This window comes from Cibotium barometz, chromosome 31, assembly GCF_041138505.1.
Source record: "Cibotium barometz isolate CiBa-2024 chromosome 31, ASM4113850v1, whole genome shotgun sequence".
Taxonomy (NCBI): domain Eukaryota; kingdom Viridiplantae; phylum Streptophyta; class Polypodiopsida; order Cyatheales; family Cibotiaceae; genus Cibotium; species Cibotium barometz.
The window spans coordinates 21,076,536-21,103,581 of record NC_141076.1 but is presented as its reverse complement, the minus strand read 5'-3'; the positions used below and the strand labels follow the sequence as shown (position 1 = coordinate 21,103,581).

Below are 27,046 nucleotides of genomic sequence, written 5' to 3'. Positions count from 1 at the left end.
GCTATAACTATGCCAGTCTCTAGAATGGCTATGACACAGCCTATCATCCCACTGGCCGCATATCACCCATGATCTCACCAACCATGCGAGTGGTGTAAGTGTGGGGCCTATCCACCAGGCGGGTCATCAGTGTTGTCCACCGCCTCACTAGATGAGCTCGATATATCTCAACACTCCCCCTCGAGCTCAACTCCATCTCATGTACACCAAGCGAAGCCCTGAATCTACGGAGCTTCTCTGTACCCAATGCTTTGGTGAAGATGTTAGCTACCTGATCCTGTGTGCTGACATAAACAAGGTCAACGTCTCCTGCCAAGACCTTCTCTCTGACAAAATGGTAGTGGATCTCTATATGCTTCGTGCGAACATGAAAAACTGGGTTCCTGGCCAACTGTATACTGCTAATGTTGTCACATACAATGACAACTTGTCTATCCACACCGATAGACCCAAATCTGCAAGTTGCTTTCTCAACCAAGCTACCTCACATGTTGCCATAGCAGCACCTCTGTACTCGGCCTTTGTACTGGATAGAGCAACCGTAGGCTGCTTCTTGCTGCTCCAAGTCACAGCAGCACTCCCCAAAGAAAACATGAAGCCACTAGTAGATCTTCTATTTGAGTTACTACCAGCCCAATCAGCATCTATGTATCCATGTACACATATCTCTGTCCCAGTTTCATAAAATAGCCCACAATGCAAAGTAGACCTCACATACCTCAGTATGTGTCTCAATGCATCATGCAAATGCGGCTTCCGAGGAACCTGCATAAACTGACTCACCAACCCAACAGCATAGCTCAAATCTGGCCTGGTGATCGTCATGATCGTCATGTAGATCAGGGTTCCTACTATGCGCCTATGCTACATAGTAGGATCCTCCAAAATCTCTCCTGAATCTGCACTCAACTTGCCATTCTGATCCAATGGCACTGAGATAGGCTTACAGCCTGTCATACCATACTTGGACAACATGTCCAAGCCATACTATCTCTGCAGTAATCCAATACCATGTGGTGACCTAATCACCTTAATGCCCAAGAAATATCTGAGCTCCCCCAGATCCTTCATCTCAAACTTCTGTCTAAGCAAGATCTTTACATCAAGGATCTCTGCATCATGGTCCCCCGTGATAATCAAGTCATCTACATAGATGACAACAAGCACAACCCCTCTATCACTGTGTCTCACATACAACGAGAAATCTGCATTGGCTACATGAAAGCCAATAGTGACAAGATATTCAAAAATCTTGTCAGACCATGCTCTTGGTGCTTGTTTTAAGCCATACAAGGCTTTCTTCAACCTGCACACATGCTCGAGGTGACTCACATCCTCAACCAGGTGGCTGCAACATATACACCTCTTCCTGTAGATCCCCATGCAAGAATGCATTCTTTACATCCATCTGATGTAAAGACCATTTCTTTGACTTAGCCATTGCTATCACAACTCTCACTATTGCCATCTTGGCAACTGGGCTGAAAGTTTCCTCATAATCAATGCCATACGTCTGCGCATATCCTTTGGCTACCAATCTAGCCTTGTACCTGCTTATGCTTCCATCACTGTTATGTTTTACTTTGTACACCCACTTGCATCCAATGGCTTTCTTGCCTTCAGGCAATTGCACTAAATCCCAAGTCTCATTTCCATATAGTGCATCCATCTCCTCATCCATAGCTTTCTCCCAACACACATTTTCAACAGCCTCATCAAAGCATGTGGGCTCTACAACCTGCACAACCTTTGCCATGTATGCATAGTGATGTGCCACATAACCATCATAGGTAAACCTCTGCACAGGATTCTTCACTCTCCCAGATCTTCACAGCTTTGCATTCATGGCTTCCATAGCCTTCTTTACACCAGGTGTTCTCATAGTTGGTATCCCAAGCTCCTCATCAAGGCTCATCTTTGAGCCACTAGACTCTCCATCAACATGAGAATGCCCTACAGAAATGTCAGGCATACTAAGGGGCTCAACCACTTTCTCTTTGCCTTTATGTGATGTACTAATCACATTTGCAGGACTGGTATTATGACACAGCCTGCCACTCCATGGTCTATCAACTGAACCACTAGATGAGGACTCTCCTGGTCCACTCAAAGACTGTGATTGCTGACTTGCATTTTGTGCAACCACATTTCCACTCACATCAACCCCAACAGCTTCTTTTTCGGCAGCATACCAGTTGCTCATCTCATCAAAAACAACATCCCTGCTTACCCTCAACTTACATGTAGCAGGGTTATAACACCTGTATCCCTTTTGCTCAAGGGAATATCCACCAATAAACACACATTTTTCAGCTTTTGGATCCAGCTTAGTTCTCAACTCATCTGGCACATGCACATATGCAATGCATCCAAAAACTAGATGAGACAAATCAGGTTTTCTGCTAATAAACCTCTCCTTTGGAGTTACATCGTGTATGGCTGCAGTTGGAGTCCTGTTCATGATGTAAATTGCTGTAGAAATAGCCTCAACCCAATAGCTATGCGGTACATTCTTCTCTTCCATCAATGCTCGTGCAATATCAGCAATGTGCCTCTTTTTTCGCTCAGCAACTCCATTTTGCTGTGGAGTGTATCTGCATGTAAACTGTCTCCGAACACCATTTTTCTTCAAAAATTCAGAGAACTCATTGGAGAAGTACTCTCCCCCTCCATCTGACCTTAGGCACTTTACATATTTTCGTGTTTGCTTTTCAACCATAACTCTGAAATTTTGAAAGTGAGTGAACACCTCACCCTTCTCCTTCATGAAGTATACCCACACTTTCTTTGTGTGGTCATCAATAAATGTTGTTGGAATTAGGGTTGCAGGAATGCACACACAACTTCAAGAAGATGAGGAAGCTTGAGCACAACACAGTAGTGTATTATGAGTGCCAAAAATGAAAGATTTCAAGCCCTAGAAGATAATGGGCGTATATACAATGCACGGGGGAAAAAACCTCCTAGTGAGGGAAAAAGTGCCCCGGCGGTCCTAAGTGTGTTCACACACATCACTACTATAATATGGTAACAAATCCCCCCTGGAGTGATGCGGTGAACAAGAGCTAGCACTCATGTATAGGGAAGTGTCTAGCTATGTGGACGAATCCACAAAAGGGAGTAAGCCCAAAGCTTTGCGAAAAGCTTCGAACTTCTCACGAGGCAGAGCCTTTGTGAAAAGGTCTGCAAGGTTATCCTGTGTTGGCACATAAGCCAAACTGATCTCTCCTGCAGAGAGTCTCTCCCTGACATAATGGTAGTGCACCTCAATGTGCTTCGTACGAGCATGGAACACTGGGTTCCGCGTAACTGCCAATGCGCTCTGACTGTCAGTGAAGATGGTGGTGGCAGATGGCTGCCCAACACCCAAATCAGCCATAAGGCGTCTGAGCCACACACACTCAACCGTAGCTGTGAAAGCTGCCCTGTACTCAGCTTCACAACTAGAAGTGGCCACAGTAGGCTGCTTCTTGCTCAACCATGATATGCATGAGCTTCCAAGCATGAAGCAAAAACCACTCGTGGACACGCGTGTGTCATAACAACCAGCCCAGTCAGAATCTGAAAAAACATGTAAATCTGGCGGCAATGATCCCCCCTTGGGATAAAACAACCCAAGATGCCGAGTACCACTCAAATAGCGAAAGATACGCTTCACTGCCTGCCAATGCTTAATGCCTGGGCTATGCATAAATCTGCTCACCTGTGAGACTGCAAACTGAATGTCTGGCCTCGTAATGCATACATAAATGAGGCAACCAACAGCTGTCTGATAGAGTGTGACATCAAAGTGATCTCCAGCATCATGAAGACTCAACTTCAAACCTGTCTCCATTGGAGTAGCAATAGGCTTGCAGTCTTCAAGGCCAAATCTCCGCAACAATGTTTCAATATACTTTGTCTGACACAAAGCAATACCTCCATCACACTGCTTAAATTGTATCCCCAAATAATGATGCAAATGCCCCAAATCTGACATCTCAAAAGAGGCATTCAAATCAGCCTTAAAATCAGCAATATGACTCTCATTTGGTCCTGTGAGCAGCATGTCATCGACATAGAGAGCAATGATTAGATGTACACCATCCACACGTTTAACATACAAAGTGCTTTCTGTTGGACTATTCTGAAACCCATGTGCAGTCAAATATGCATGTATTTTTTCATACCAAGCTCGTGGAGCTTGCTTTAAACCATATAAAGCCTTTTTTAACCTGCACACTTTGTTTTCCTGCCCTCTTTGAACAAAACCACGAGGCTGCGATACATACACCTCCTCATGCAAATCTCCATTTAAGAACGCAGTCTTTATGTCCAGCTGATGTACATTCCAACCATTATGAGCTGCTAATGCACAGATGCTACGAACAGTGGTCATACGACATGTGGGAGCAAAAGTCTCATCAAAATCAATGCCCTTCTCTTGAGCATAACCTTTTGCAACAAGCCTAGCCTTATGGCGATCCACTGTGCCATCAGGCTTACGCTTCAATTTGTATACCCACTTAGTGCCAATGGCCTTCTTGCCAGGGGGCAAGTCACATAAAGACCATGTACTATTCTTCATAATAGCATCGTATTCTGCTTGCATAGCAGCCATCCAATTTTCTGAACTTTGTGCCTCATCAAATGAAACAGGCTCACTTTCATCGCACATACTAGAAACAGCCAATGCATAACAATCTGACGCATAAGAGGCACCATGAGAGCCAGAACGAGTGCGACTAGACAAAGGGGCATCCAACTTGCTGTCACGCAAAGTCTGCACCAGCCATCTAGGCATGTTCCTAGAGCCCTCAATCTCTTGTCTCTCATCCTCAAGTGCATCATGCACATCTGCATCAGATATAGGCTGATCTGTGCCATCATTTAAAACCTGCATAGGCTGAAAAACTGCCTCATGAGGTATTGCACTTGACTGTGCACCACTGAAAAGAGGCAACAATGTATCATAGACATCACGTGAGCTGATATCTGTCTCCTTAGTACATGAAACCAAGGGCTGAACTGCATCTTCCACAAATACAACATCACGGCTAACCAAAATGCGCTTTGTCTGTGGATGATACAAACGATAGCCTTTGCTCTCAGCACTATATCCAACAAAAATACATTTGACAGCTTTGTCATCCAATTTTCTGCGATGTTGCACAGGCACTAATGCATAGCCAGGCAACCAAAAACACGTAAATGGCCAACAGATGGCTTGCGGCTATGCCAAGCCTCATATGGAGTGACAACCTGTAATGCTTTGGTGGGACACCTGTTTAGTACATAAGTGGCACACATGACAGCCTCAAGCCAAAAACCATGTGGTAGACTTTGACTCTTAACCATACATCTTGCCATTTCCATGAGAGACCTGTTTTTTCTCTCAGCCACACCATTTTGCTGTGGTGTATACGGCACTGTACATTGGTGTTTTATCCCACGCTCAGCCAGAAATGCATTAAATTCTGAAGACATATACTCCCCCCCTCGATCTGAACGGAGGGTGCCCATCTTACTTTCTGACACATTTTCAGCCATAACCAAAAACTGTTTGAAGCACAAAAACACTTCGGACTTTGCCTTCAAAGGATATACCCATGCATGCCTGGTAAAATCATCAATGAAAGTCACGAAGTAAAGGTAGTTTCCAAATGATGGAGTTTGCATGGGACCACAAACATCACTGTGAACAAGCTGCAATCTGCGTTCAGCTCTCACTGATCCATCTTTGGGAAAGGAAGCACGCTGCATTTTACCCAATATGCAGCCCTCACAAACATGCTTGACAGGTGCCTCAAGCTTAGGCAAAGAAGACACCATTTCAGATTTCTGCAGGCGCAGCAAACTTGCAAAATTCAGATGACCAAAACGTGCATGCCACAGTTTTGCATTTGAAATAGCCTGCGTATCCATAATAGCACATGCTGAATCCTCTACACATTTGCCATCCATATTGAGCTTATACAGCCCTCGACATAGTGAACCAGATGCTACAATGATGTCACCACAAGAGAGATCATGAACAGTACATCTGTCATCCACAAATTTTACAACCAAACCTGTTTTGGCAAATGCGGAGACTGACAGCAGATTCTTTTTTATCCCTGGCACATACAATGCATCAAAAAGTGTAAAGGTGTTGCAATTTGCAACATTCAGCACAATCTGTCCAACTCCTTTAACGGGATAAGAGGAGTTATTGGCACAAGTGACAGTATTCCCTGTGGGAGCAGACTCAAGGAAAGTGAATAAACTGCGCTGCGAGGTGATATGCTTAGTGGCACCACTGTCAAAGTACCATACATCTGAATCTATTGCAGACATACATGTGTCATGCAAAGATGGGTCATAACTGCACTGCGCATTGAATGCCCATTCTGTATCTTGAACAACATTAGCAGATTCATTGTTAGAAGGAGAGGCATCTGCAACAGCCATACCAGCCTCTTTCTTCTTAGCCTCTTTCGCAGCCAGCTTAGGACACGCTTTGATGACATGATCATTTCCCTTACAGTACTTGCAAAATGTCTTCTGTTTGTCACCCTTCTTCTCATCTTTGTCTTCCTTCTTTGGTTGCGCAGCATTTGCAGATTTCTGCTTACTAGAAGAAAAGCCAGCTTTACCTTTCCCGCTTCTCTGACTAGCAACGAAAGCTTGATCTGCGACACGCATAATATTCCTGTTTTGCCTTGACTGGTCTTCTTGCAGCAAAACAGAAACTAACTCCTCAAATGATAAGGCATTGGGATTGCCTTTCATCATCAAGCGAAGAGTGGAAGCAAAACCCTGATAAGAATCTGGTAGACCATTCAAAACAGTCTGCACAAGTGAACTGTCTGACAGGATTTCATCTGCAGAAATGAGCTGCTCTTTGAAATCCTTGATCTTTGTCAAAAAGCTATCCATAGAATCACCTTCGTTCATATGCTCACTCTCCAACTGTTTTCGGAGGTAAGCAACACGAGCCTCATTTCTTGCCTGATACAATGTGGCAAGTACATCCCAAGCATCCTTAGAAGTCCTGCAGGAGCGAATATGTGGGATAATGGTACGTTTGACAGACAGCGCAATCAAGGCATGAGCCTGCGCATCTCTACCATCCCAACGAATCTGCTCTGCTGAAAGTGGTGGTTCTCGAACAGCTGCTACAGCACTTGTGCCTGCACCATCATCAACAGTACCTGTTTCTGATGTATTTGCAGCATTCCCAGCCACAATAGGACGTGCATCATTACCCTGCACAATGTTCCATAACCCCTTTGCTACCAATACATGTCGCATCATATATGCCCACAATGGATAGTTGGTGCCATCCAACTTATCCTCAGCAGCCAACATGCGGAATACATCATTGTTGTCAGCCATGGCCAATGACTGTACTACTAGATGTAAATGCTGTCTGTAAGAGGTAAACCTGTATAAAATCGACCTGTGCTATGTAGCACAGCCCAAAACAGACGAATGGGCACCTGTCCTGCAGATTTTAATCTTGACAGAAAATCTGCACAGTAGGACGATTTTGCCTGCGCAGTACTTGGAATGCAAAAACGAAGGGCGAAATGACTTCAGATCAAAATTCTGAAACGAACGAGCCCTATGGGCTCACCCACGGCATATACTAACCTGCAGACGCTCGTGAAACCTCGTCGCAATCGGAGGAGATGAAGCGGCAGGTGCCGGTGATGCTGCCCGGGAGGAGGAAGCCTGCTCTGATACCAATTGTTGGAATTAGGGTTGCAGGAATGCACACACAACTTCAAGAAGATGAGGAAGCTTGAGCACAACACAGTAGTGTATTATGAGTGCCAAAAATGAAAGATTTCAAGCCCTAGAAGATAATGGGCGTATATACAATGCACGGGGGAAAAAACCTCCTAGTGAGGGAAAAAGTGCCCCGGCGGTCCTAAGTGTGTTCACACACATCACTACTATAATATGGTAACAAATGTCACATAATACCTATAGCCTCCCATAGACATGGTCTTCGTAGGATCCCATACATCTGAATGCACAACATCTAGTGCATTTCTGCTCACATTTCTGTTACGTGGAAATACATGCTTGTTTGCTTTCCAAATTGGCATGCTTCACATATTCTCTGCATACCTTCAACTTTAAATTTTGGCAGCCTTGTCACAATTCCTTTAGTCTGCATAGACTTCATTCTCTGCACATTCACATGTCCAATTCTTTTATGCCAAATGTCTGTGTCTGCAACAATTCCTGGACCATTTGCAAACATTGCAGCACTCACTTTAGGCATGTTTACATCCAATGTAAACATTCTACCCACTCTGTTGACTTTTGCAACCAACCTGCACTTGTCTTTAAAGTCTTCAACAACATAACAACCATCAGGATTATACCAAACGCCTGCAAACCCTGCTCAATCATCTGGCCAACTGAAACCAGATTCTTTGTTATGTTCGAAACATGGAGTACATCTGCAAGGTACTTCACTTTCCCATCCTGCATAGAAATTGGATGAGCAGTGTCATCCCCTGTTTCCACAAAACCTGGTCTTTCAAGGTTTTTCACATCTCCTTGAACCACTCCCCATGGGTTCGAAGCACCTAAATCAACGTACCATACATCATCTTTATGTGCTACTTCAACATTTTCAGACATGGCATTAATGACATGCTGCATATAACAAACAACCTTTCATTATCCTCATTGTTTCTGCTCGAGGATATTTTATATAATCCCCATTAATGCTATCACAAGGCTCCAAGCCAAGGTAAGGGAATATCCAAGCCTTCTAGACAAGAAAAAAACACCTTCAAGACAGCTAAAGAGCCTAAGGCACAAGCCTCAAAGCCTAAAGAGGATAAAGAACTAAAACCAAAGGTCTAAAATAAGAAGACCTTAAACCCTAACACCATTCCTTAGAGGCACATGTTATAAGTGTGGATTTGAACATGCTTTCAAGGATTATCCAAGCATGGTGGTGTGGATTTGAACATGCTTTCAAGGATTATCCAAGCATGGTGGTGGCAAGAGTAGTAGCCACTTTAACAAGCCTTGACTTGTGTTGAGCATACAAGGAGGATTAGTTCATATAGTCCCCCTTAACACCATCACAAGATTCCAAGCCAAGACAAGGGTAGTAGCTAAGGGAACATCCAAGCTTGCTAGACAAGCAAAAAACTTTGGCTTTAACCTTGAAGAAAATAGCTAAAGAGCCTGAGGTGCAAGCCTCAAAGACTAAATTAGCCCCTTGAAAGCTAAAGAACCAAAATTAGAGGTCCAAAAGAAGAAGACCTTGAAGAGAATACAAAAACACAATGCATGAGGACATCAAAGCTTCCTCCCTACAAAGATAGCAACCAATCTCCCGCTTGAACCAGTTCTTCCCAAAAAGAAAAGAAGCCCACTTAAAACATAAAATTTTCAAAGAAACTCAAGGAATAACCCATCTGAGCGAATAAAACAAGCCCAAGAGCTTGTGAGGAAGGTGTCGACGCGACTGAATTAGAGGCCATCCTTGAGCAAGGGGTCAAGTACAAATCAGTAACCCTCTATAAGTGTGGCTTGATTGTGTTTTCGGCGCCCAGCTTTTGTAAGATTTGGTGTTTCTAGCTCTTGAAGGGTGACTTTTTCCTTGTGTCTTCCCTCTAGACCGATATCTTACTCAACTCCTCACCCAATCCTTGGAGAACTCATCCTGTAACTTAGTGGCCTCAAGGTATCTCAGTCACTAGGCATCCATGTGTTTCCTTCATAATAGGACATTTCGTCGGGCTATATATCGTTTCTATTTTCGCCACCTTCTAAGGCGTTGAGCATTGGTACGGCCTTGTGCTATGGTCCCTTATGTAGTACTATGTCTCCTCTTCTGATGCTTCATCAATGGTCTGCCAATTAACCATACAGATAGAGGTCATGGTGGGGACAGTTCCAGATTCCACATACTGGGCCCCCTGGGTTGCATCACATCTATGGTGGCCAACACATGCATCCAGTTTTCATTGAAGTCTGGAGGAGGAAGTGACGCGTACATGTATTTCTGTTTCCTCTTCTTCCTTGGTTGACATATTTGTATAGGGGTGGTTCGTTCCGTTGTTTGTGACCGTTGTACTGAATAATTACCCTTCCATGGGGTGTACTTTCCATGTTCTTAGATCCATCTTTAAAATTTATGAATCCCTACGTACATACACGTGATCTAAGATCCAATCATGCACCAATTTGGATTCCCTCATGAAGGGTCTCCCTAATATTATGTCATATGAATCAGGTTGGCGCAGGAAGTCCATGACCACAAATACATGATGGTAGCGAAATGTAAAGAGTTTAAATTTCACATTCTCCAAAAGTCCAATGGGCCTCGAAGATGTTCCGTCAGCCATTTTAACGATTAGATCTGCTTTTTTTAGATCAAGTTTCCCCCAATTTTCCCAGCAACATTTTGTGATGATGCTAACCCCCGCCCCACCATCTAGGATAGCCAATGCCTGGAACCCATTATGATGAATCGAGATTGTAGCATTTGTGTCATCGCTTTCATAATAATGTCCCAATTGATTAACTGGTGTCTTAACAACTCGGGTTTTCCTTGTGTGTCTCAAGGTTCTTTCTACCAGAGGTGGCAGAGCCTTATCTATATCTGTCCATAGGGTTGGTGAATTGCATAACAGTTTCCCTAATGGCATTTGTACAGGCGTGGATAGTACAGCCGCGAGACTTCCTATGTCTCTGGGTTCTTTGGAGATAGAGGGTTCTCCCCATGTGTATGACTCACATTCCTCCATAGGGAAGGAATGGAGGGACTCCCCCAATGCATTTTCCTCAAACATTATGGACATTATGTTTGCTTGGGATCCCTCTTTTGTTTCTTTTGGAATTGGAGTAGGCATGTCCAATTTCATTTCCTTGGTTGGCTCGTTTTGTGGATAAATTGTATCCCTGACCCGGTTAGCCCTTAGCTTTGGCTTCATGAAGCCATTGGCATTCTTTAAATAAGGCCCTGGCATCTTCGAGCTTTCTTATTTCCTCGTCTTCATTGGGGTATTCACTGACTCCTTTAGGAGTTGTTGGTTGCTCCCTTTTCTCTTCTAGGTCCGATCCCTTGTGATTGATCCTTTGATCCCCCATCTTCTCTTGATTGGGTGATTTTTTCTTGTTAATTTTGATATTTGCATCATTGGAAGCATCAACGTGAATCAACAAGTTGGTATTCTATTTTCTTATTTTAAAAAATTCACAAAAATAAAAAACATAAGGAGCCATTGACTATGCCATGAACTTGTATTCCACTCCTGAAGCGTGGCACAATCAATTTGGGATCCGTTGGATAAGTACTTTGCACCCAAAAACATAACATTCGACGCGGGAAGTTTCCACGTGAAACTGTAAAAAAAACGTTCATGTCGTGAACTTTTTTCTGTAACTTCATGCCGCGAATCACTCCCGACATCAATGCCACAAATTAAAGCCGCAAATCATGGGATTGCCTTGCCGAAAATAGGTAACCTTATCTCCTGACACCTTTGACGCCACGAAGTCTGACAAAATTTTTGAACATGTGAAAGTTCAGAAAAATGTTCACGCCGTGAACTTTTTCAGAACTCTTCACGGCATGAATCCTTTTTTGTCAATGACGTGAACTTTTTCTGCAAACTCACGGTTTAGTCTAATCCAACAAAGAGTCTAGGCCAAGGCCACAAAAGTCGGTAAGGGAGGGACGCCTAAAACAAGGACGAGGGGTGCAAACCCTAAACATAAAAATTTTTGAACACGTGAAAGTTTAGAAAAACGGTCACACCATGAACTATTCTCTGCAGTCTCACGGCTTTAGAAACAAAGAGATAGAATCGGATATCAAAATCAAATTGGGTCAGCAAAGTAGCTTATCTAATCATACATACATGCACTTAAGATCTAGAAAACTCATCGGAGACAATCTTACACACCTGACAATAGTGCATCTAATCACCCAGGATCTTCCTATTAAAAAGTGTGGATTAAGGTCATTCAACAAGCACACACCTGAGTGTCTTAAGGAACCTGACCACCATTGAAACTAGTAGTGAAGAATCCATGAAAGAAGGGCTGATGTACTGTGGGAATGGGGAAGAGGAGAAACCACCCTCTCCAACCAGGTGGTCTAGTGGTATCATTGATATCACTCAGGGCTTTTTTGGCCTCCAAACCAGTCACATGAGATGAAGAAGCGCAATCTACGAGCATAGGTCCATCAACCATAGCGGGACTCGGTCCACGACAAGAAGTGCCCATCCAAATGTCGAACTCTAGGCTGCCAAACTCGGGCACCCCTCGAATGAGACGGGACATGGAAAGTGCAGTTAGGACGGGTCAAATATTCTTCCCCACCCAGAGGAAGTAGAGTTAGATATCTCAGAAGGAGTGAGGTGGAACGACAGCTCTACGAGAGTTGAGCTTAAGGAAACAAGAGCTCGATACTCGAAGGGCGAGAGCTGAGCAAAAGGAAACGAGAAGTTTAAACCTACTCCAATCACGGGGTAAGGAACCAGAATTGGTTATGGGAAGAAGAAGTGAGGGAGAAATTCCAAACTTGGAACCCATAAATGAGGAACCTCGAGCTGAGGAAGGGTTTAAAACCATAGAAGAAGAGGATAACCTAGCAAGAGTGGCAAGCAAAGTGGAGGACCGTCTGTACACCAAAAAGGATATTGAGCATATGATTAATCATCCTACGTTCCTACAAGACATGGAACTTATAATTCTGCAAAGGCATATGGAGGCGACTAATGAGATGAGCCACTCTAAGGTACAACGGTAGGACCATCTCATGGACCAGAGATACCTAGAAGAGCCAATACAGGAAGGGAACGAGGTCTAGAAAGGGGGGGAGCAATTCCTCAAAGGCCAAGGATGGATCCAACCATTGACCTTAATGTAGCCACAAGGACAAATCTACTAAGATCTACTAAATATGGCGGCGGAGATGAGCCGAGGAATGGTCAGAGAACTAGGCACTGCTCTAAAATCCCGACCTTCCCAGATGAAGCCACATATCATTTCCAAACTCATCTAAAAATTCTCTGGGGACGGAGATCCTATCCAACATGTAGAGATTTTTGAATCCACATGTGAAACCTGCGGGCCTGTGTCACAGTGATGTGACAATGATTCATACCTTCTCACTGACCTTAGAAGCGAAAGCGCATCAGTGGTTCTGAACCCTCAAGCCCGAGGATAAGGTTAACTTCACAAGCCTCAAGAATGTTTTTGTGCCCAGCTTTGCCTGAAGTGGTGACAGATGGAGCCCTGTGGCACAGTTACATAATATCAAACAAAAGGAAGTTGAGTCGATGAGATATTATGTGTCTCGACTTAAGCACTTAAATTCAAGGTGCAAACTACGGGAGAGGTTAATGATGAACATTTATTACCTTGCTTCCGGAGAGGGGATAGAGATCACAAAATGCATGATTACCTGGTACTAGCCCGACCCGCTACTCTTCTTGATGCATGTTGCAAACTAGCAATTGAATATGAAGATAATATGCTTGAATTGCTGACAGTCGTGGAAGATGTCAAAACATCTTTAGAAAGTAAAGGAGGGAAGAGAAACATCTAGGCATGGGCATAATCATCTTTACCCCCATCGCAGGGAATTGGTGTGGTGCTCTATGTGCAAATTGAATCACACTACCACACCGAATGTCCACAATTAAGAGCAAGGCCATTACTCTCTTGTGCCCACTATGTAAAATTAGGGAATCATGACACTTCAATGTGTAGATATCCAAGATTCTAAAATGTTGCACAACTACTAGCACTTAGAGCTCCATTGGCTTTAATTGCGCCACCTGTATAGATCATCACTACTGTTGGTGGACAACCCAACTCTTCCTACTTACCTAGGGGGATGTTCCGAGTACAAGACGCTTCACCTCTGCCACCACCACTAGTTCTACCACCATAACCACCGCATGCTAAAATCAATCAAGTATTGATTGAAGAGCCGTCCGAAGATGTTGATAATGGTGCATGAAGTAGAACTTAGTGGAGAGTACTATGAGGAAATGGCGGAGGTCACACCTGAATTCTACGTCCCCTATAGAATAACATGCTAGTACCTGTGTTTCAAACCACGGTACAGTGGAAGGGCAAGGACATGAACTTGAACCTGAGAAGAAGACCCCTACAATGTTTTGGCTGCGAAGGGCCGCATCGAGTTACCGACGAGTGCCCAAACAAGAATATGCTTCTTCATACGTACCAACCCCAACAAGTGGCTGATGCGCAACCCCAACAAGTGGCTTCTGCACCCAATGACATGCCAGTACTCACCTATACTAAATGTGGGATTGATCATTTGATCAAGGATTGTCTATACCATGCAAGTGGTTCGACGTCTACTGCCAATCACGCCACCATCCGAACCATTGTGCAACCTGGAAATATCACACCACTCAATGTCCTAACAAGAGCTCAAGCTCAATTAGGAGACAAGGAAAAGAACCAAGCAGATGCGACTATTTCCAGAACTAGCCACAGGAGAAGAGTGAAAAAAGTGGGTAAGGGTGACACAAGGGTCACAATCCAAGATGGATCCGAAGAAGATGCAATCGACACCGGATCAGTGAAGCTCTATTCTAAGACCACTCCACCACACACATACACAACATCACAACCAATTTCACACGATTTCTTACTACCACACAAATCTTATCCCTTCATTTTTTACATAATGCACTACTAGAATGCAAGGGCAATCATGAATCTTATGCAATGGGAGAGCTGAAACTCCAAGAGGATGGAAGAAACAAAGGTGTTTTCCCGATATAGCGGCGTCAAAAATGTTATGGGCTACCACACCTCCAAGAGGGAACTCAATGCATTCACCTAAAGGATGAGAAATAGATCACAACTGTCATAGGGCACTTACCAATGCTTCAAACTTGAGGCCTCCAAGCTCACTTGTTAGGCTCCAACCTCCAAGCTCCACCTCCACGCTATCACCGTAGAGTCGCTTACACCGTCGCATAAGGTAATCACTCTCTCTCACTCTCCCACACAAGCATGAATCATACAAGCATAGAAGAGGAACAATGCTAGAATGCTCTCGATCTCTCTCAAGACACAAGGAAGAGCTCTCTATAGCACAAAGGGGATTGTATCTTTTCATTATGAGAAGATGCCTTATATACATTTGGCCCTTATTCACACTTGGGTGCCCAAAACTTATTTAACTAGGCCTTGGGTGGCCAATATCTCATAATGTACAACTTTTATAGTGCCGTTTCATGACACTTATTAATGTCCTCAATTGGAGGATCATGTTTGTTAATCCAAAATGGGATTAACATGAGTCTTGATAAGTTCTTTCTTTTTACAATGAAATTTGGAAAGACTTATCCGACTTTTGGATGACTAGGAACCCAACAACCCACATAGTTGAACTTGAAGAGGAGGATAAGTTGTGGCACATTGTGAGTTCTCGCCTTCCATGCCCAAGATAAAAGGATAGACAAAATTTCCCATAAGCAAGCTCGGATAATATTAAAAATGATTGATGTGTTACATGTCATTTATAAAGAAACGATGGAATCCGCGATTTTGGATGATGGCATAATTACCAAGGATTTCTGGTAGACTCGAGGAAGCCCCACTCATAGGCGCACAAGCCTCATGGTCAAGCATGCTGATGAGAACAAAGCTAAACCATTTAGAATCCTTCAGGATGCAAGGACCAAGACCTTTGGACTAAGCTTCAACATGTAAAGATTAAGACCTTTGAGCTAAGCTTCCACTACACATTCGTGGGGTGATGGATTTCCAAAGTGGATTTCTAGAAAAGAGGATGTACACAATGATTCTCGAAAGGTCTTTCATGAGAGACTCAAGGCAATAATCACATTTACATGTACAAAGCTCATACAAAGGTAGCCCTCGAAGATAGACCTAAAAACCAAGAAGACTCACCCCCCCAAGGGGGAAGGCATTCTTGCCAACAATGAGTCACAACCATTCAGACACTGCTTTAGTCGATATCTATAGAGCATGTAACATAGGAGCTCACACTATATTGATTGATATCTATAGAGATGGTAGATGGTGAAGATGAGGAAGTAGAATATGAACCCTACCGGATCTTGATTGAGGACTGGATTCACGTTCTCGTAAACCAAGGACACTGTTCCACAAGAAGATTGGGACAAAGTTTGCACGATTGGATGGTGCCAAAATCATATCCCTATTCATGAAGGAGGTGGTTGAAATATAACAAATGGTGGGACTTGATCACCTTGAGCTAGAGCTAGAGCTACCCCAAAAAGACCACCTAGTTGTGTGGCCGGCCTTGGTTGTTAACACCAAGGCCAGTCAAAATATTTGAACGTGCTCACCTTGAGCTAGAGTTTCCCTATAAAGACTAGCTAGTTGTCTTGACACCGGGGCCAATCATAACATTTTATCGTGGGAGACGTGGACCTCATTAGACCCACCACCCACCCCTCACACCATCCCCACATCTACCATCATCATGTGAGATATGTGGACCTCACTAGGCCACCCACACACCATCCGCAACTACCATCATTATGTGGCAAACAACTCCCACTCCATAATCGTTGATTGTTTTCAATTAGAATTGCACATAGGAACTAAACCTACATCTTACAAGTTTTATGTGATTGCAAGTACAATGAAAGAGAGCATTATCCTCAGGAGGGAATGGATTTCAACCATTAATTATGTAGCTAGTTGGTAGAAGAGAACCACAACACTCTAGCTTTCCCATCATGGAATGGTTACTATACCCCTAGTGGACACCCTAAATCTTTTAAACATTTTCTCATCTTCCACTTGCATGACATCAGCTCAAGTAACACCTAACACTCAACACTCCTCTCACCTCGCCACATTGATGATCCCCTCAAACCATTATGGAGATCACAATAAAGTTGGGGTAGAAAAATAACTCACCTAGATACATAAACAACTAGGTATCCGAGTTGGAATATGTACAAGAGTACAAGAAATATACTCCAAAATTACGTGCAAAAAATAAAGGCAAATGCTACCTTCAAAGCACATAAAATTATCCAAAAGATCAAAAGATCCTTGTAAAACCATGGATAAAAGCATAGAAGCTTCTCGAATCCATGAAAACCATAGTTGATCATAACAATCAATGCATGCTATCTAATGGTCATTAATCATGCCAAAAGAAGCATTAAAAATGGTGGCCAACTCATCAATTTGGAGTATATGAACATGTTGTTGTTCAAGCAAAACTCCAAAGTAAGCAAGTGAAACACATGTGTGTAGCACTCAATAAAAAACCCCTAGATACAAGTGATCTAGGTAGAACCTGATGAGTGTCAAAGGTGAAACACACTTTGAACGCAGATTCTAGCCATCATTGAAGAAAGTAAGGAACATGTCCCAAAAGAATGGCTAAACAATGGCAAAAAATCATGAAAACATCGTTTAGAATTACTCCAAATAAAAATAACTACTAATACAAGGTATAATCATATTAATAATATGAGAATAACCCACATCTATCTAGTGTCAGCACGAGAAAACGTACTTCAATATTAAATAACCCTCGAAAATATTAAATTCTCGAGAAAAATAATAATAATAAATTTTTTCTAATTTTCACTAATTTTATAGGGCCTCAAAATACGATAATTTTGAATTCCACCAAACCTATCTTATGGCATTCCAAACCTATATTTTTCCAGAAACTTTTTAGCAATTAGATTTGCCAAAATACCATTGATATTTTAAAAATACCAATTTCTAGGATTTCTAAAAATAATTTCTAGAATATTCGTAATTTTTCCTGAGAATCCCATCGTTCACAAAATTTCCAATTTCGCCCGACAATTCTCAAATCCAATGAAAATTTATAATTTTAATGAATTTTCTAATTTTTTGGATCAAAAAATATATTTTTAAAGGAATTTGAATGGTCACGGGTGTCCGAATAGACACACCACATGCCGAACACCAACCCCACATTTTCCAGAAATCTAAAATAACCTTTGTCTAATTTTCCACTAATTTCTTAGATTTTTTTAAAAATTTTAATTTACCCCGAAGGCATTTAGAATACGAATGGTCAAAAAATTTCAGAATCCTAACACGGAAAGCCAACAGTTTCGGGAAAATGAAAAGATAAAAAAAATCAGAATGTGAAAGGTCAAAAGTTTTCGAAATCCGAAAGGTCAAAAGATTTTCCAGAATTCGGAAAGCCAAAAGGTTTCCCGGGAATGTAAGAAAGCCAAAAGGTTTCCTGGAAGATAAAAAGCCAAAAGGCACCAAGAAAAAATTTCCAGAAATTTTTAGAGAATTTTCTTTTCTCAGATTTCAAATTTTCTCCCTTTTTTAAGGCCTTTTCTCCAAGCTTAATTTTTGAAAATATTTTGAAAAAGAAACCCTTTTTTTAATATTTTTAAAGCTAAAAAAACAAAGCTTTTTTAAGCTTTAATAAAAAGCTTATAAACTTTTTTGGGGGGGGGGGGATTTTTGCCGGCGGCGGCGGACTGCAGCGTAGCCCCCCCTTCCCACGTGCGCGAAATGCAGTGAGAGAGATGATGAAATTATCTCTCCACACTCTTCTCTCCTCTCCATCTTCTCCACTCAATTCACTCTTCACCTCCTCCTTCTCTCTCTGTTAACAAAGAGGTTAACTTTAATTAATCTTTTTAATCATAATTAAATCCTAATTATGATTAACATTAATAAAAAATATGTTTTTTTAAGAGGTGTTTATACACGCGAGAGTAAAATAGAAGGAAAATTCAAAATTGAGAGACAAAGAGGGTCCCACGCACACAGTAGAGCATTCAATGCATCAACATGCTACCCCCTACTGTATTTCAGCAGAAAATCGATAGAAATTTGATCGCATACCCGCAAAAAAACCCACAAAAATGTATTAAAAAAATACATTTTTAACCATAAAAATGCTCAAAATATTTCTAAAAAATTAGAAAAAAATTCCTAAAAATTCTAGAAATTTAGGGAATCCATTCCAACAAAAATATCCACAATAAAATATGTGGTATTTTTGTAAAAATTTTCATTAATGCTTATTTTAAACCATAAAAAATAGAAAAAAATAGCATTAAACTCATGGAATTTCCTTGCAACGTCGATTCATCCATTGAATAGTAGTAACACGCGTTCCAATCACCGTATCAATGATCCAAGTGCAATCAACAAAATAATATTTTTATTAGTAAATATTAGAATTTACTTCAAAAAATACCAAAAATTACAATAAAAAAGAAGAATCAACAACAATTAACTAGAGATTGCTATGATACCACTGTTAAAACCCTAAGATCTCTCTAGATAATTGTTATGCATAAACATGCATAAATTAGGCATAAACTCATCCACCCGACCACCCCCGAGCCCAAGGGATGCACACATGAAATATAATGAAATCCATCGTACCTTTACCTTGATGTCCCATATCATCAAGAGGTATAACTCCAATCCAATAGCATGTAGCTATAGTGTGAAATGGTAGGTGAGTAGATATGATCCTCTCTACACAAGAGACCATAGCCTAAGCCTCCAAGCCTCCAAGCCCCCAAGCCTCCCTTGAGTGTGCCCCATGCCCCTATTATATAGGAGGGCCCTCAAGTGACTCTTGACTCTCCATTTCCCATGTGTGACCCTTGGATGCATGACCCTAATCTTAACCCTTAAGGTTAGTCCTAACCCATACTCCATTAGAGCTTGTTCCCATTCTCCCATGCACACAAGCCTAATGTGGGTTAGCCTCCTAGTATATGCACACATAATGTGCATATAACAACCACCCCAACGTCAACCTCAATAACCCTTCAAGGAGGTCACCAAGAGTGGGTACACAAGGGTACCCTAGCTAGCCGCCACAAGGAAGGTATGATGCCAAAGAAAAGACATGGCAGCCTCTATTTAGCCAAACTTGCCTACCCATGATAAAAAATTGTTGGTCAAGTGGGAGCCCCAAGCAACAGAAGCTTACCCACACAACCTAAAGCTTACTAGGTCCTTGCCATCAACATGTTAGAAGCTCAAGGCTTCTATAACGGAAACCCTTCTGTTTGGGTCCCAAAAACCTAGGGGTATATACCCCAATCTCCAAAGTCAAAGAGATTCATGCAACCTTGAACCCCAATTTGATTCCAATAGTCAACATTCTATTTGGTCCCAACCAAGTTGTTAGAAGTGCAAGGCTTCTACAAAGGAAACCCCTACATTTGGGTCCTAAAGACAAGAAAACTTGCACCACAAACCTCTAAAACCATGCCATCAAACACTAAACCAAAGATGGAGGGGAGACCTAAATCCACGCCTTCGATGCGATCCCTAAAGGTTAAGCATAAAAAATGGAGAGAATTTACTCTGTACACTTTGATTCATGAATTGATACCACCTTTGAAGAAGGAGTCAAAAGTGTCCATGGACACCAAGTAGTAAGAGGCAATGATGTACCCATGTGTAGTGGCCATTCCTAACTTCATTTCCATCAAAGAGTAAGAGCCACATGCATGGTGCCAAGACCCCAGGAGAGCTATGCACACACTTCTGTGGCACTGCCAAGCAACCCCAAGGCTCAAAGGGATCACAAACGACCCCACAACAGCCCTACTATCATGTCACAACACCAACTCACCAGGTGGAAGAACAAAGATCAATCAAGTACACCGGCAAAGCTAGTGGCATTGGCATATCAAATCTTACATCATGGATGGGCACTTCTTCACCTTCGCTTAGTGAGCCCACATGTGAGCCGAAAACCTTAAAATCCCATTGTGTATATGTAACATAGCATCCCTATCAATTGTACAGACACATATACCTAAGAATGGTTTTAAAAACTTGAAAATCAAAACAATAAAAAAACAAAAATAATCACACATGTACATACACATATATACACACATGTGTGCACATGCACAATCCCTCTCTTCTACACTTGCATAACACTCACACATAAAATATATAAACCAGCACATGCACACACACATTCATAAATACACTCACACACCATACATGCATACACACATATATAAATACACTAACACACTTATGCACACGTTTGCATGCACGTACACACACAATGCTCACACACCCAACCGTATATGCACACACACCCCTTTATTTGTGCACACACTTGCACATACATAGCTGTACCTCCCTCCCTTCCCCTGCCCCCTTTCCTTTTAAAACTTTTCCCTCCCGTACTCCTTAAATTCCTCCCCCCTTTATGTAAATTTTTTTATTTTATTAAGTTATTTTAATTATTCAAAGTAAAATTTTTCTAATTATAAATTATTTAAAAATTCTATTTTTAACCAAAAATATACTAAATTAATAATAAAGTTAAAAATAATTTAAAAAGTGAAAAAATAATTTAAAAAGGTTTTAAAGAAAGACATACTTGCTTAAGACTAGTAATAGTGGCCAAACCATTTTTAAGTTTTGGTCGGGCCTAGTGTGAAAACTAGTCACTTGTATATAAGTTAATTCTGACAATAAGCAATACACATTTCCTTGTAATAGAATACTTGTGAGATCTTCTCTTCTCTACTCTTGTTTGCTTGTGCTCTATTGGACTCTTTGAATTCTAGATGTTTACTTGCTTGAATAAGTCTCCATGTAGGTTACTTTCTCTCATTCACATCTTTTTCATTTGCCTTTTATGAGAGAGAACCACCGGGAAGGAATTTCTTCTTGCCTCCATCTGGACAAAGAGAGCCCTTCCTTTACCTCCATAGCCATGGAGTATTTTGGTGTGACAACAGAGTGATAACATGAGTGATGACAAGCTAGTGCACCCACATCTTGGACTTGCATTTGTGGCTTGAAGGTAAAACCCAACCACACTTGATTTGTAGGGCTAAGGTAAGCTCTTGACTTGAACCATTACTCTCAAAACCATTTCTTAAAAAATTTCTTACAAAACCTTTTCCAAAAAAGGGTTGCTACTCTCCAACATGGTTGCTTATTACAAAGAAGTTTCTCTTAAAACCATTGCTACAAAAAGGGTTGCTTCAACATCAAATATATTGGTAGCTCAGCTAGATAGGGTGTTTGATAACCTAGCATAATGTCATGGGTTTGAACCCATTGGCTACTTGATATGGTACAATGTAAATGAGAGATATATATATGTGGTAGTGTGTGTGTGTGTGCAAGTTTTAAAGTGTACTTGCACTTTTTTAGGAAAAAAAATAAGAGTAATAAAATGTTGGAGAGGAGGCACACTAACTCTCCATGGCTAGATAGTGCCATAATGATGGATAATCATTTTGAGGTGTGATAAGCAACACACAAGTCATTATGCATGAACGCAATTTTACTATACATTTTTTCAGTTTTCTAAATTAGAATTCCAATCATATGCATCAAGATAACGAAACTGTTTTAGAAGAACAAAACAAAAAGGATTATCCTCACAAGGATATGGATAGTCTTACTTTATATAAAAACATTGTCATAACTTTTTTAATTTTGGCATGATAATTACTAACACATGATTTCTAAAGGCAATAAGTTCGTTGTTCCATTGAGTCATGAATTCTCACTCATTTGTGGGCTATTAGTTTGTGTTGTGTTCTTCTTTCCACAAAGTTAATTAGCTAGCAAATTTGTGTGAATGAATTGCAAATTCTCACTCATTTGTGGCTCTTAGCTTGTGTTGTGTTCTTCTTTCACAAAGTTAATTAGCTATCAAATTTGTGTGAATAAATTGCAACTATATCACTCTCTCAATCATGCATACTGCTTATTTTTAGAAGGGTACCTACTTTCAAATGCATTTACAAGTGTGTAATTTTCACGTAGTTGAGAAACTAATATAGTTTATGTTTAGTTGTTTTAACTATTAGTTCTTGGAATGAGGCTAGTTAATGTAAGACACTATATTATGACAAAATTGCTTCATTGAGCTATTTCATAGGAAGTGGTGTACATGGTGTAATGTCTAATGATTGATGGGAAAGAAAGAAAGTGATAATGATATTGTATGCTAAACACTAATCTCTATTTCTCTCTCTCTCTCTCTCTCTCTCTCAAATACACACACAATTTCATATATATATATATACACACACACACACACACATCACATACATGTATGTATATATATGTATACACATACACCATATATATATATATATACATACATATATCATATATATATATATATATATACACACACACACATCATATATATATACACACACATACATCATATATATATATATACACACAGAGACATACATGTATGTATATGTACACACATACATCATATATATATATATATATACTCATCACACATCACACATACATGTATGTATATGTATATACGCACACATACAAGACAAGTATGCATATAATGCTCACAGCTACCGACTAGTGCTACTACCACACGATTAGTTGCAAAAGTGGAAAAGCAACTATAGTCTTTTTCATGACAGACGCCACATGGGGTGTGGGCGGTGAGAAACCTTTTTTTTCCAAATAAGACATTAAAGAGCAGTAGACTCGTCACCTCTCAACCATGGTTTCCATTCAATGTTTGCAACCCCCATGCACGAGAAAACCAGAGGAGGTGGCAGTCCCTTTAATACATTATTGAGTTGACTGCTGAGAATGTGTACTGGTTTGTGTACCCCCCCCTGCCCTGCTTTGTGGCCTAATGCATCTCGTGGGTTGAGTTCTTAATTCTAACTTCTTATTCAGTCAAACAATGGTTCACCATATTTTTAATCTAATTGCAGCTTATTGCCCCCTAATCATATCCTTTTGGCCACAATTGCTGCCTTAATTCCCATCAATTGCCTCTTCTTGGCCACAATTGCTGCCTTAATTCCCATCAACTGCCCTCTAATCACATCCTTTTGGCCATAATTGCTGCCTTAATTCCCATCAATTGCCTCCTCTTGGCCACAACAATTGCTGCTTAATTCCCCATTAACGACCTCCTCTTGGTCACAATTGCTACCTACTTGCCCATTACTGACCTCCTTCCTGCCTAATTGGCCATACTTGGCATCTTTTTGGCCATAAATGCTGCGTAGCTGCCCATAATTGACCCCTTTTTGGCCAGGATTGCTATCTAATTGCTCATAATTGGCCCATTTTTGCCCACCATGGCCGTCTAATTGTCCATAAGTGACACCTTCTTGGAATTGCCCATCACTGACCGCTTTTCTGTTACAAATCTCTGCGTCCAACCCATCAATGCTGTCGAAATCAGTCTCATTTCGGGCAGAATTGCTCTCTCGTGAGCTGCAAATGAATGCTTCACCATCAAAGCTGGCGGAGTTAGCACCATCAAAGCTGTGATTAGTGTAGCAAATCCCGTGTTCTAGAGCATCAGCGCTAGCCTGTTTAGGGCAACATTTTCTCTCCTTTCTGCTGTAGGTATCCGTGTCTCGGCTTCTGCTGGTAAAGCTCCATATGTAGGAGACACAGTTGAGCACACAGACTCCATCGGAATGGCTCCGCCGGTGCTGCCGCCTCGATCTCGACGCTGCCGCCGCGTCGACCCTACACAGCCCATTATTGCGCATAGATTGCATTGATCTCGACGCCTCCGCCGCCGTCTGGACCCTACACAGCCCATCATTGCGCATGGATTGCATTGATCTCGACACCGCCGCCGCCGCCGCCGCCTCCCCCTCCAGCTCCTTGTAAAGCCCTGCATTATCGTGCATAGATTGCATTGAATCAGCCAACGATATGTCTCGCGTTCTTCCAGCGCTGCTTGAAATGGGCGTTCCTGGATCTTCTTCTGCTATCATCGGAAGCTCAGCAGCCGCAGAGCTGCTGCTGGCGTGAGTGTTCACAGCTGGGCTTTCGTCGGAATCAAAGAGAGGGTTGATGGCCTCGGGCGCATACCCACCCACAGCCTCCTCGTACATAATATTAATGTAAACTTTGGCGTCGTTCCCGGATCTTTCCGCTTCCCTCTCTGCTTCCAAGAAGTGGCCGAGGGACGGCGGCGCACCGATGCTACTGTTGTCGTCAGCGTAGTAGGCGCATCTGCATGTGCCACATCGTATCAAGCTCCACAGTTTGGCGGCGGAGTCACTGCGGCGAGGGAGGCGGCGCGACGCCGTCTTGGAGGCACTGACGGACCTGAGGGAGTGGCGGAATGATGGGTGATCGGCTGCAGCGCCGGCGATGCCGATCAAAGAGCCGAGGGTGATGCTTTTCTCAGGGAAGAATGACATGGTGGACTGCATCAAAACGCCATCAATTAAATTCATGTCGACATGGAAACTGAGATGGGATCGAGGTTGATTCGATTAATGCAATGCGAACCTCTGTGTCCAAATCTGAGGACGATAAAGATGAGAAGCTTGGTGTTGCAGTCAAGACCAAAGAGTTGGCGTCTCCGCCTCCTCCTCCTCCTCCTCCTCCTCCTCCTCCTGCCGCCGCCCCTGTGAAGGCTTCAACTAGCCTCATCCTAAATGTCACAGGAGGCAAGCCTAATGGCCACCCTTCTTCCCCCTTATAAATGAGCATAAAATAACACCACAAATTCATTTCAAAATAAAATACAGCACAAAAACTCACCTAAACATGTTTAAAATTTCACCTAAATACATTAAGATACAGCAACACTAGCATCAGCCTATACAAAATTGAAACAAATAGAGAAAAACACCCATACTGAAATCTCATTGGATCAATATGGCTGCATTCAGCAAATATTTAATTTCGAAAATTTAAAAACGTTACTGCATTACAACACCCAAATTGGCAAAATTTAACTGCATTCACAACCCCAAATTTAAAAACATTACTGCATAGCAACACCCAAATTGGGATAAACTTGAGGTGATCAGAGAGACTCTTTCCACAATAATCATTATTAATTGATTTTTTTTTTAAAGAACCCAAACAGCACTAAACCAGAAAGATATCACTACCAAACAATGTCTTATGGGCGAATTAATCAGACGATGTTAAACTATGTTAAATAAACACACAAATAAATAAAAAAATTAAAGACAATGTTAAACTATGTTATATAAACACACAAATTTTTAAAAAAAATTTAAAGACGATGTTAAACTATCTTATAAAAACACACAAATAAGGAATAATTGAGCAAAGTGAGAGAAGACTTCAACTTACACACAGGCAATGTATGCTGTGTAAGTGAGGCAATTAAGTTGGGATTAGAGAAAAAATACCTGTGAAGCCATGATTATGCTGTAAGTGGAACTCAATTCTCAAACTTGTTTGATTGCAAAGGCGCTGTGTTTTGATGATAAAGGTGGCAATGAAAACACAGGAGAAGAGAGCGGCAAGGCAGAGAGAGCCCTTGATGCGTAGAGGGTGGTTTATGGGTGCATCGGTGGAATAAACAGACTGCAGCAAAGGTACTTAGAAAGCATTTATAATGGTTTGTTGCAGCAATCATTGAGTAAAAGCTAGCACACCTGCATGCAGGCTACATGTATATATACTACCAGTGGCTTTCAAAACCAGTACAAAAGATCATAGGCGAAATCATAACACTATCGGAAACACAGATGAAAACTAAGATTTAGCAACGTGTGCAGGCTGTGTTTGCAGAGTTGAGGACAAGAAGGTAGGAGAAGGAGAGAAAGACCCAATTGTAGGCCTAAGGCGATGTGAAGACAAAGGAGAATGAATCTCTCTCTCTCTCTCTCTCTCTCTCTCACACACACACACACACACTCTCTCTCTCTCTCTCTCTCTCTCTCTCTCTCACACACACACACACACACACGCACACGCACATAGTTGGCTCCACGCCCTTCATTCTAGAGTAATGTTTTGCACACCCTCCCTTATGATCGATCGTGCAAGTCATGACTCCACCCAAATGTCCACTCGACTTCTAAACAAGCTTCACAACATTCACAAATTATATACATTATGCCATCTCATATTGGCCCCTAAATTGACCACTCAAGTGCACACACAAGAGCTAGATTATTTAAGCCTCTTACACATTCCTACTCTAGTCCCACATGCCAACAAACTTGGGATGGGTGAAAACTTGGGGACATCCAAGTCTATTGACCCCACTCGTGGTGGCCAATAAAGATGCCCCCCTACC

At 41.8% G+C, this 27,046-nt stretch overlaps 1 protein-coding gene across 2 annotated transcripts; it reads right to left on the bottom strand.

Annotated features, from left to right (window-relative positions):
* Positions 1–23,427: 23,427 nt before the first annotated feature.
* Positions 23,428–26,814, bottom strand: LOC147620607 (uncharacterized). Of its 2 annotated transcripts, XM_086825446.1 has the most exons (4): positions 26,151–26,814; positions 25,273–25,461; positions 23,861–25,187; positions 23,428–23,807 (listed from the first exon to the last, which is right to left on the bottom strand). In XM_086825446.1, exons 1-3 carry the CDS (start codon positions 26,160–26,162, stop codon positions 23,862–23,864), a joined length of 1,527 nt encoding a protein of 508 aa, XP_086681572.1. In that variant the 5' UTR covers positions 26,163–26,814; the 3' UTR covers positions 23,428–23,807; position 23,861. The 2 variants fall into 2 exon arrangements, with proteins under 2 accessions (XP_086681572.1, XP_086681571.1); XM_086825445.1 differs by having other exon boundaries at positions 23,428–25,187.
* Positions 26,815–27,046: the final 232 nt, after the last annotated feature.

What these genes read in the sequence shown, in the direction of transcription:
- LOC147620607 (XM_086825445.1), bottom strand. An exon ending in CCTCAGATTTGGACACAGAG is followed by an intron (nt 25,188 to 25,272) that starts GTTCGCATTGCA and finishes GTTTTGATGCAG; the next exon opens with TCCACCATGTCATTCTTCCC.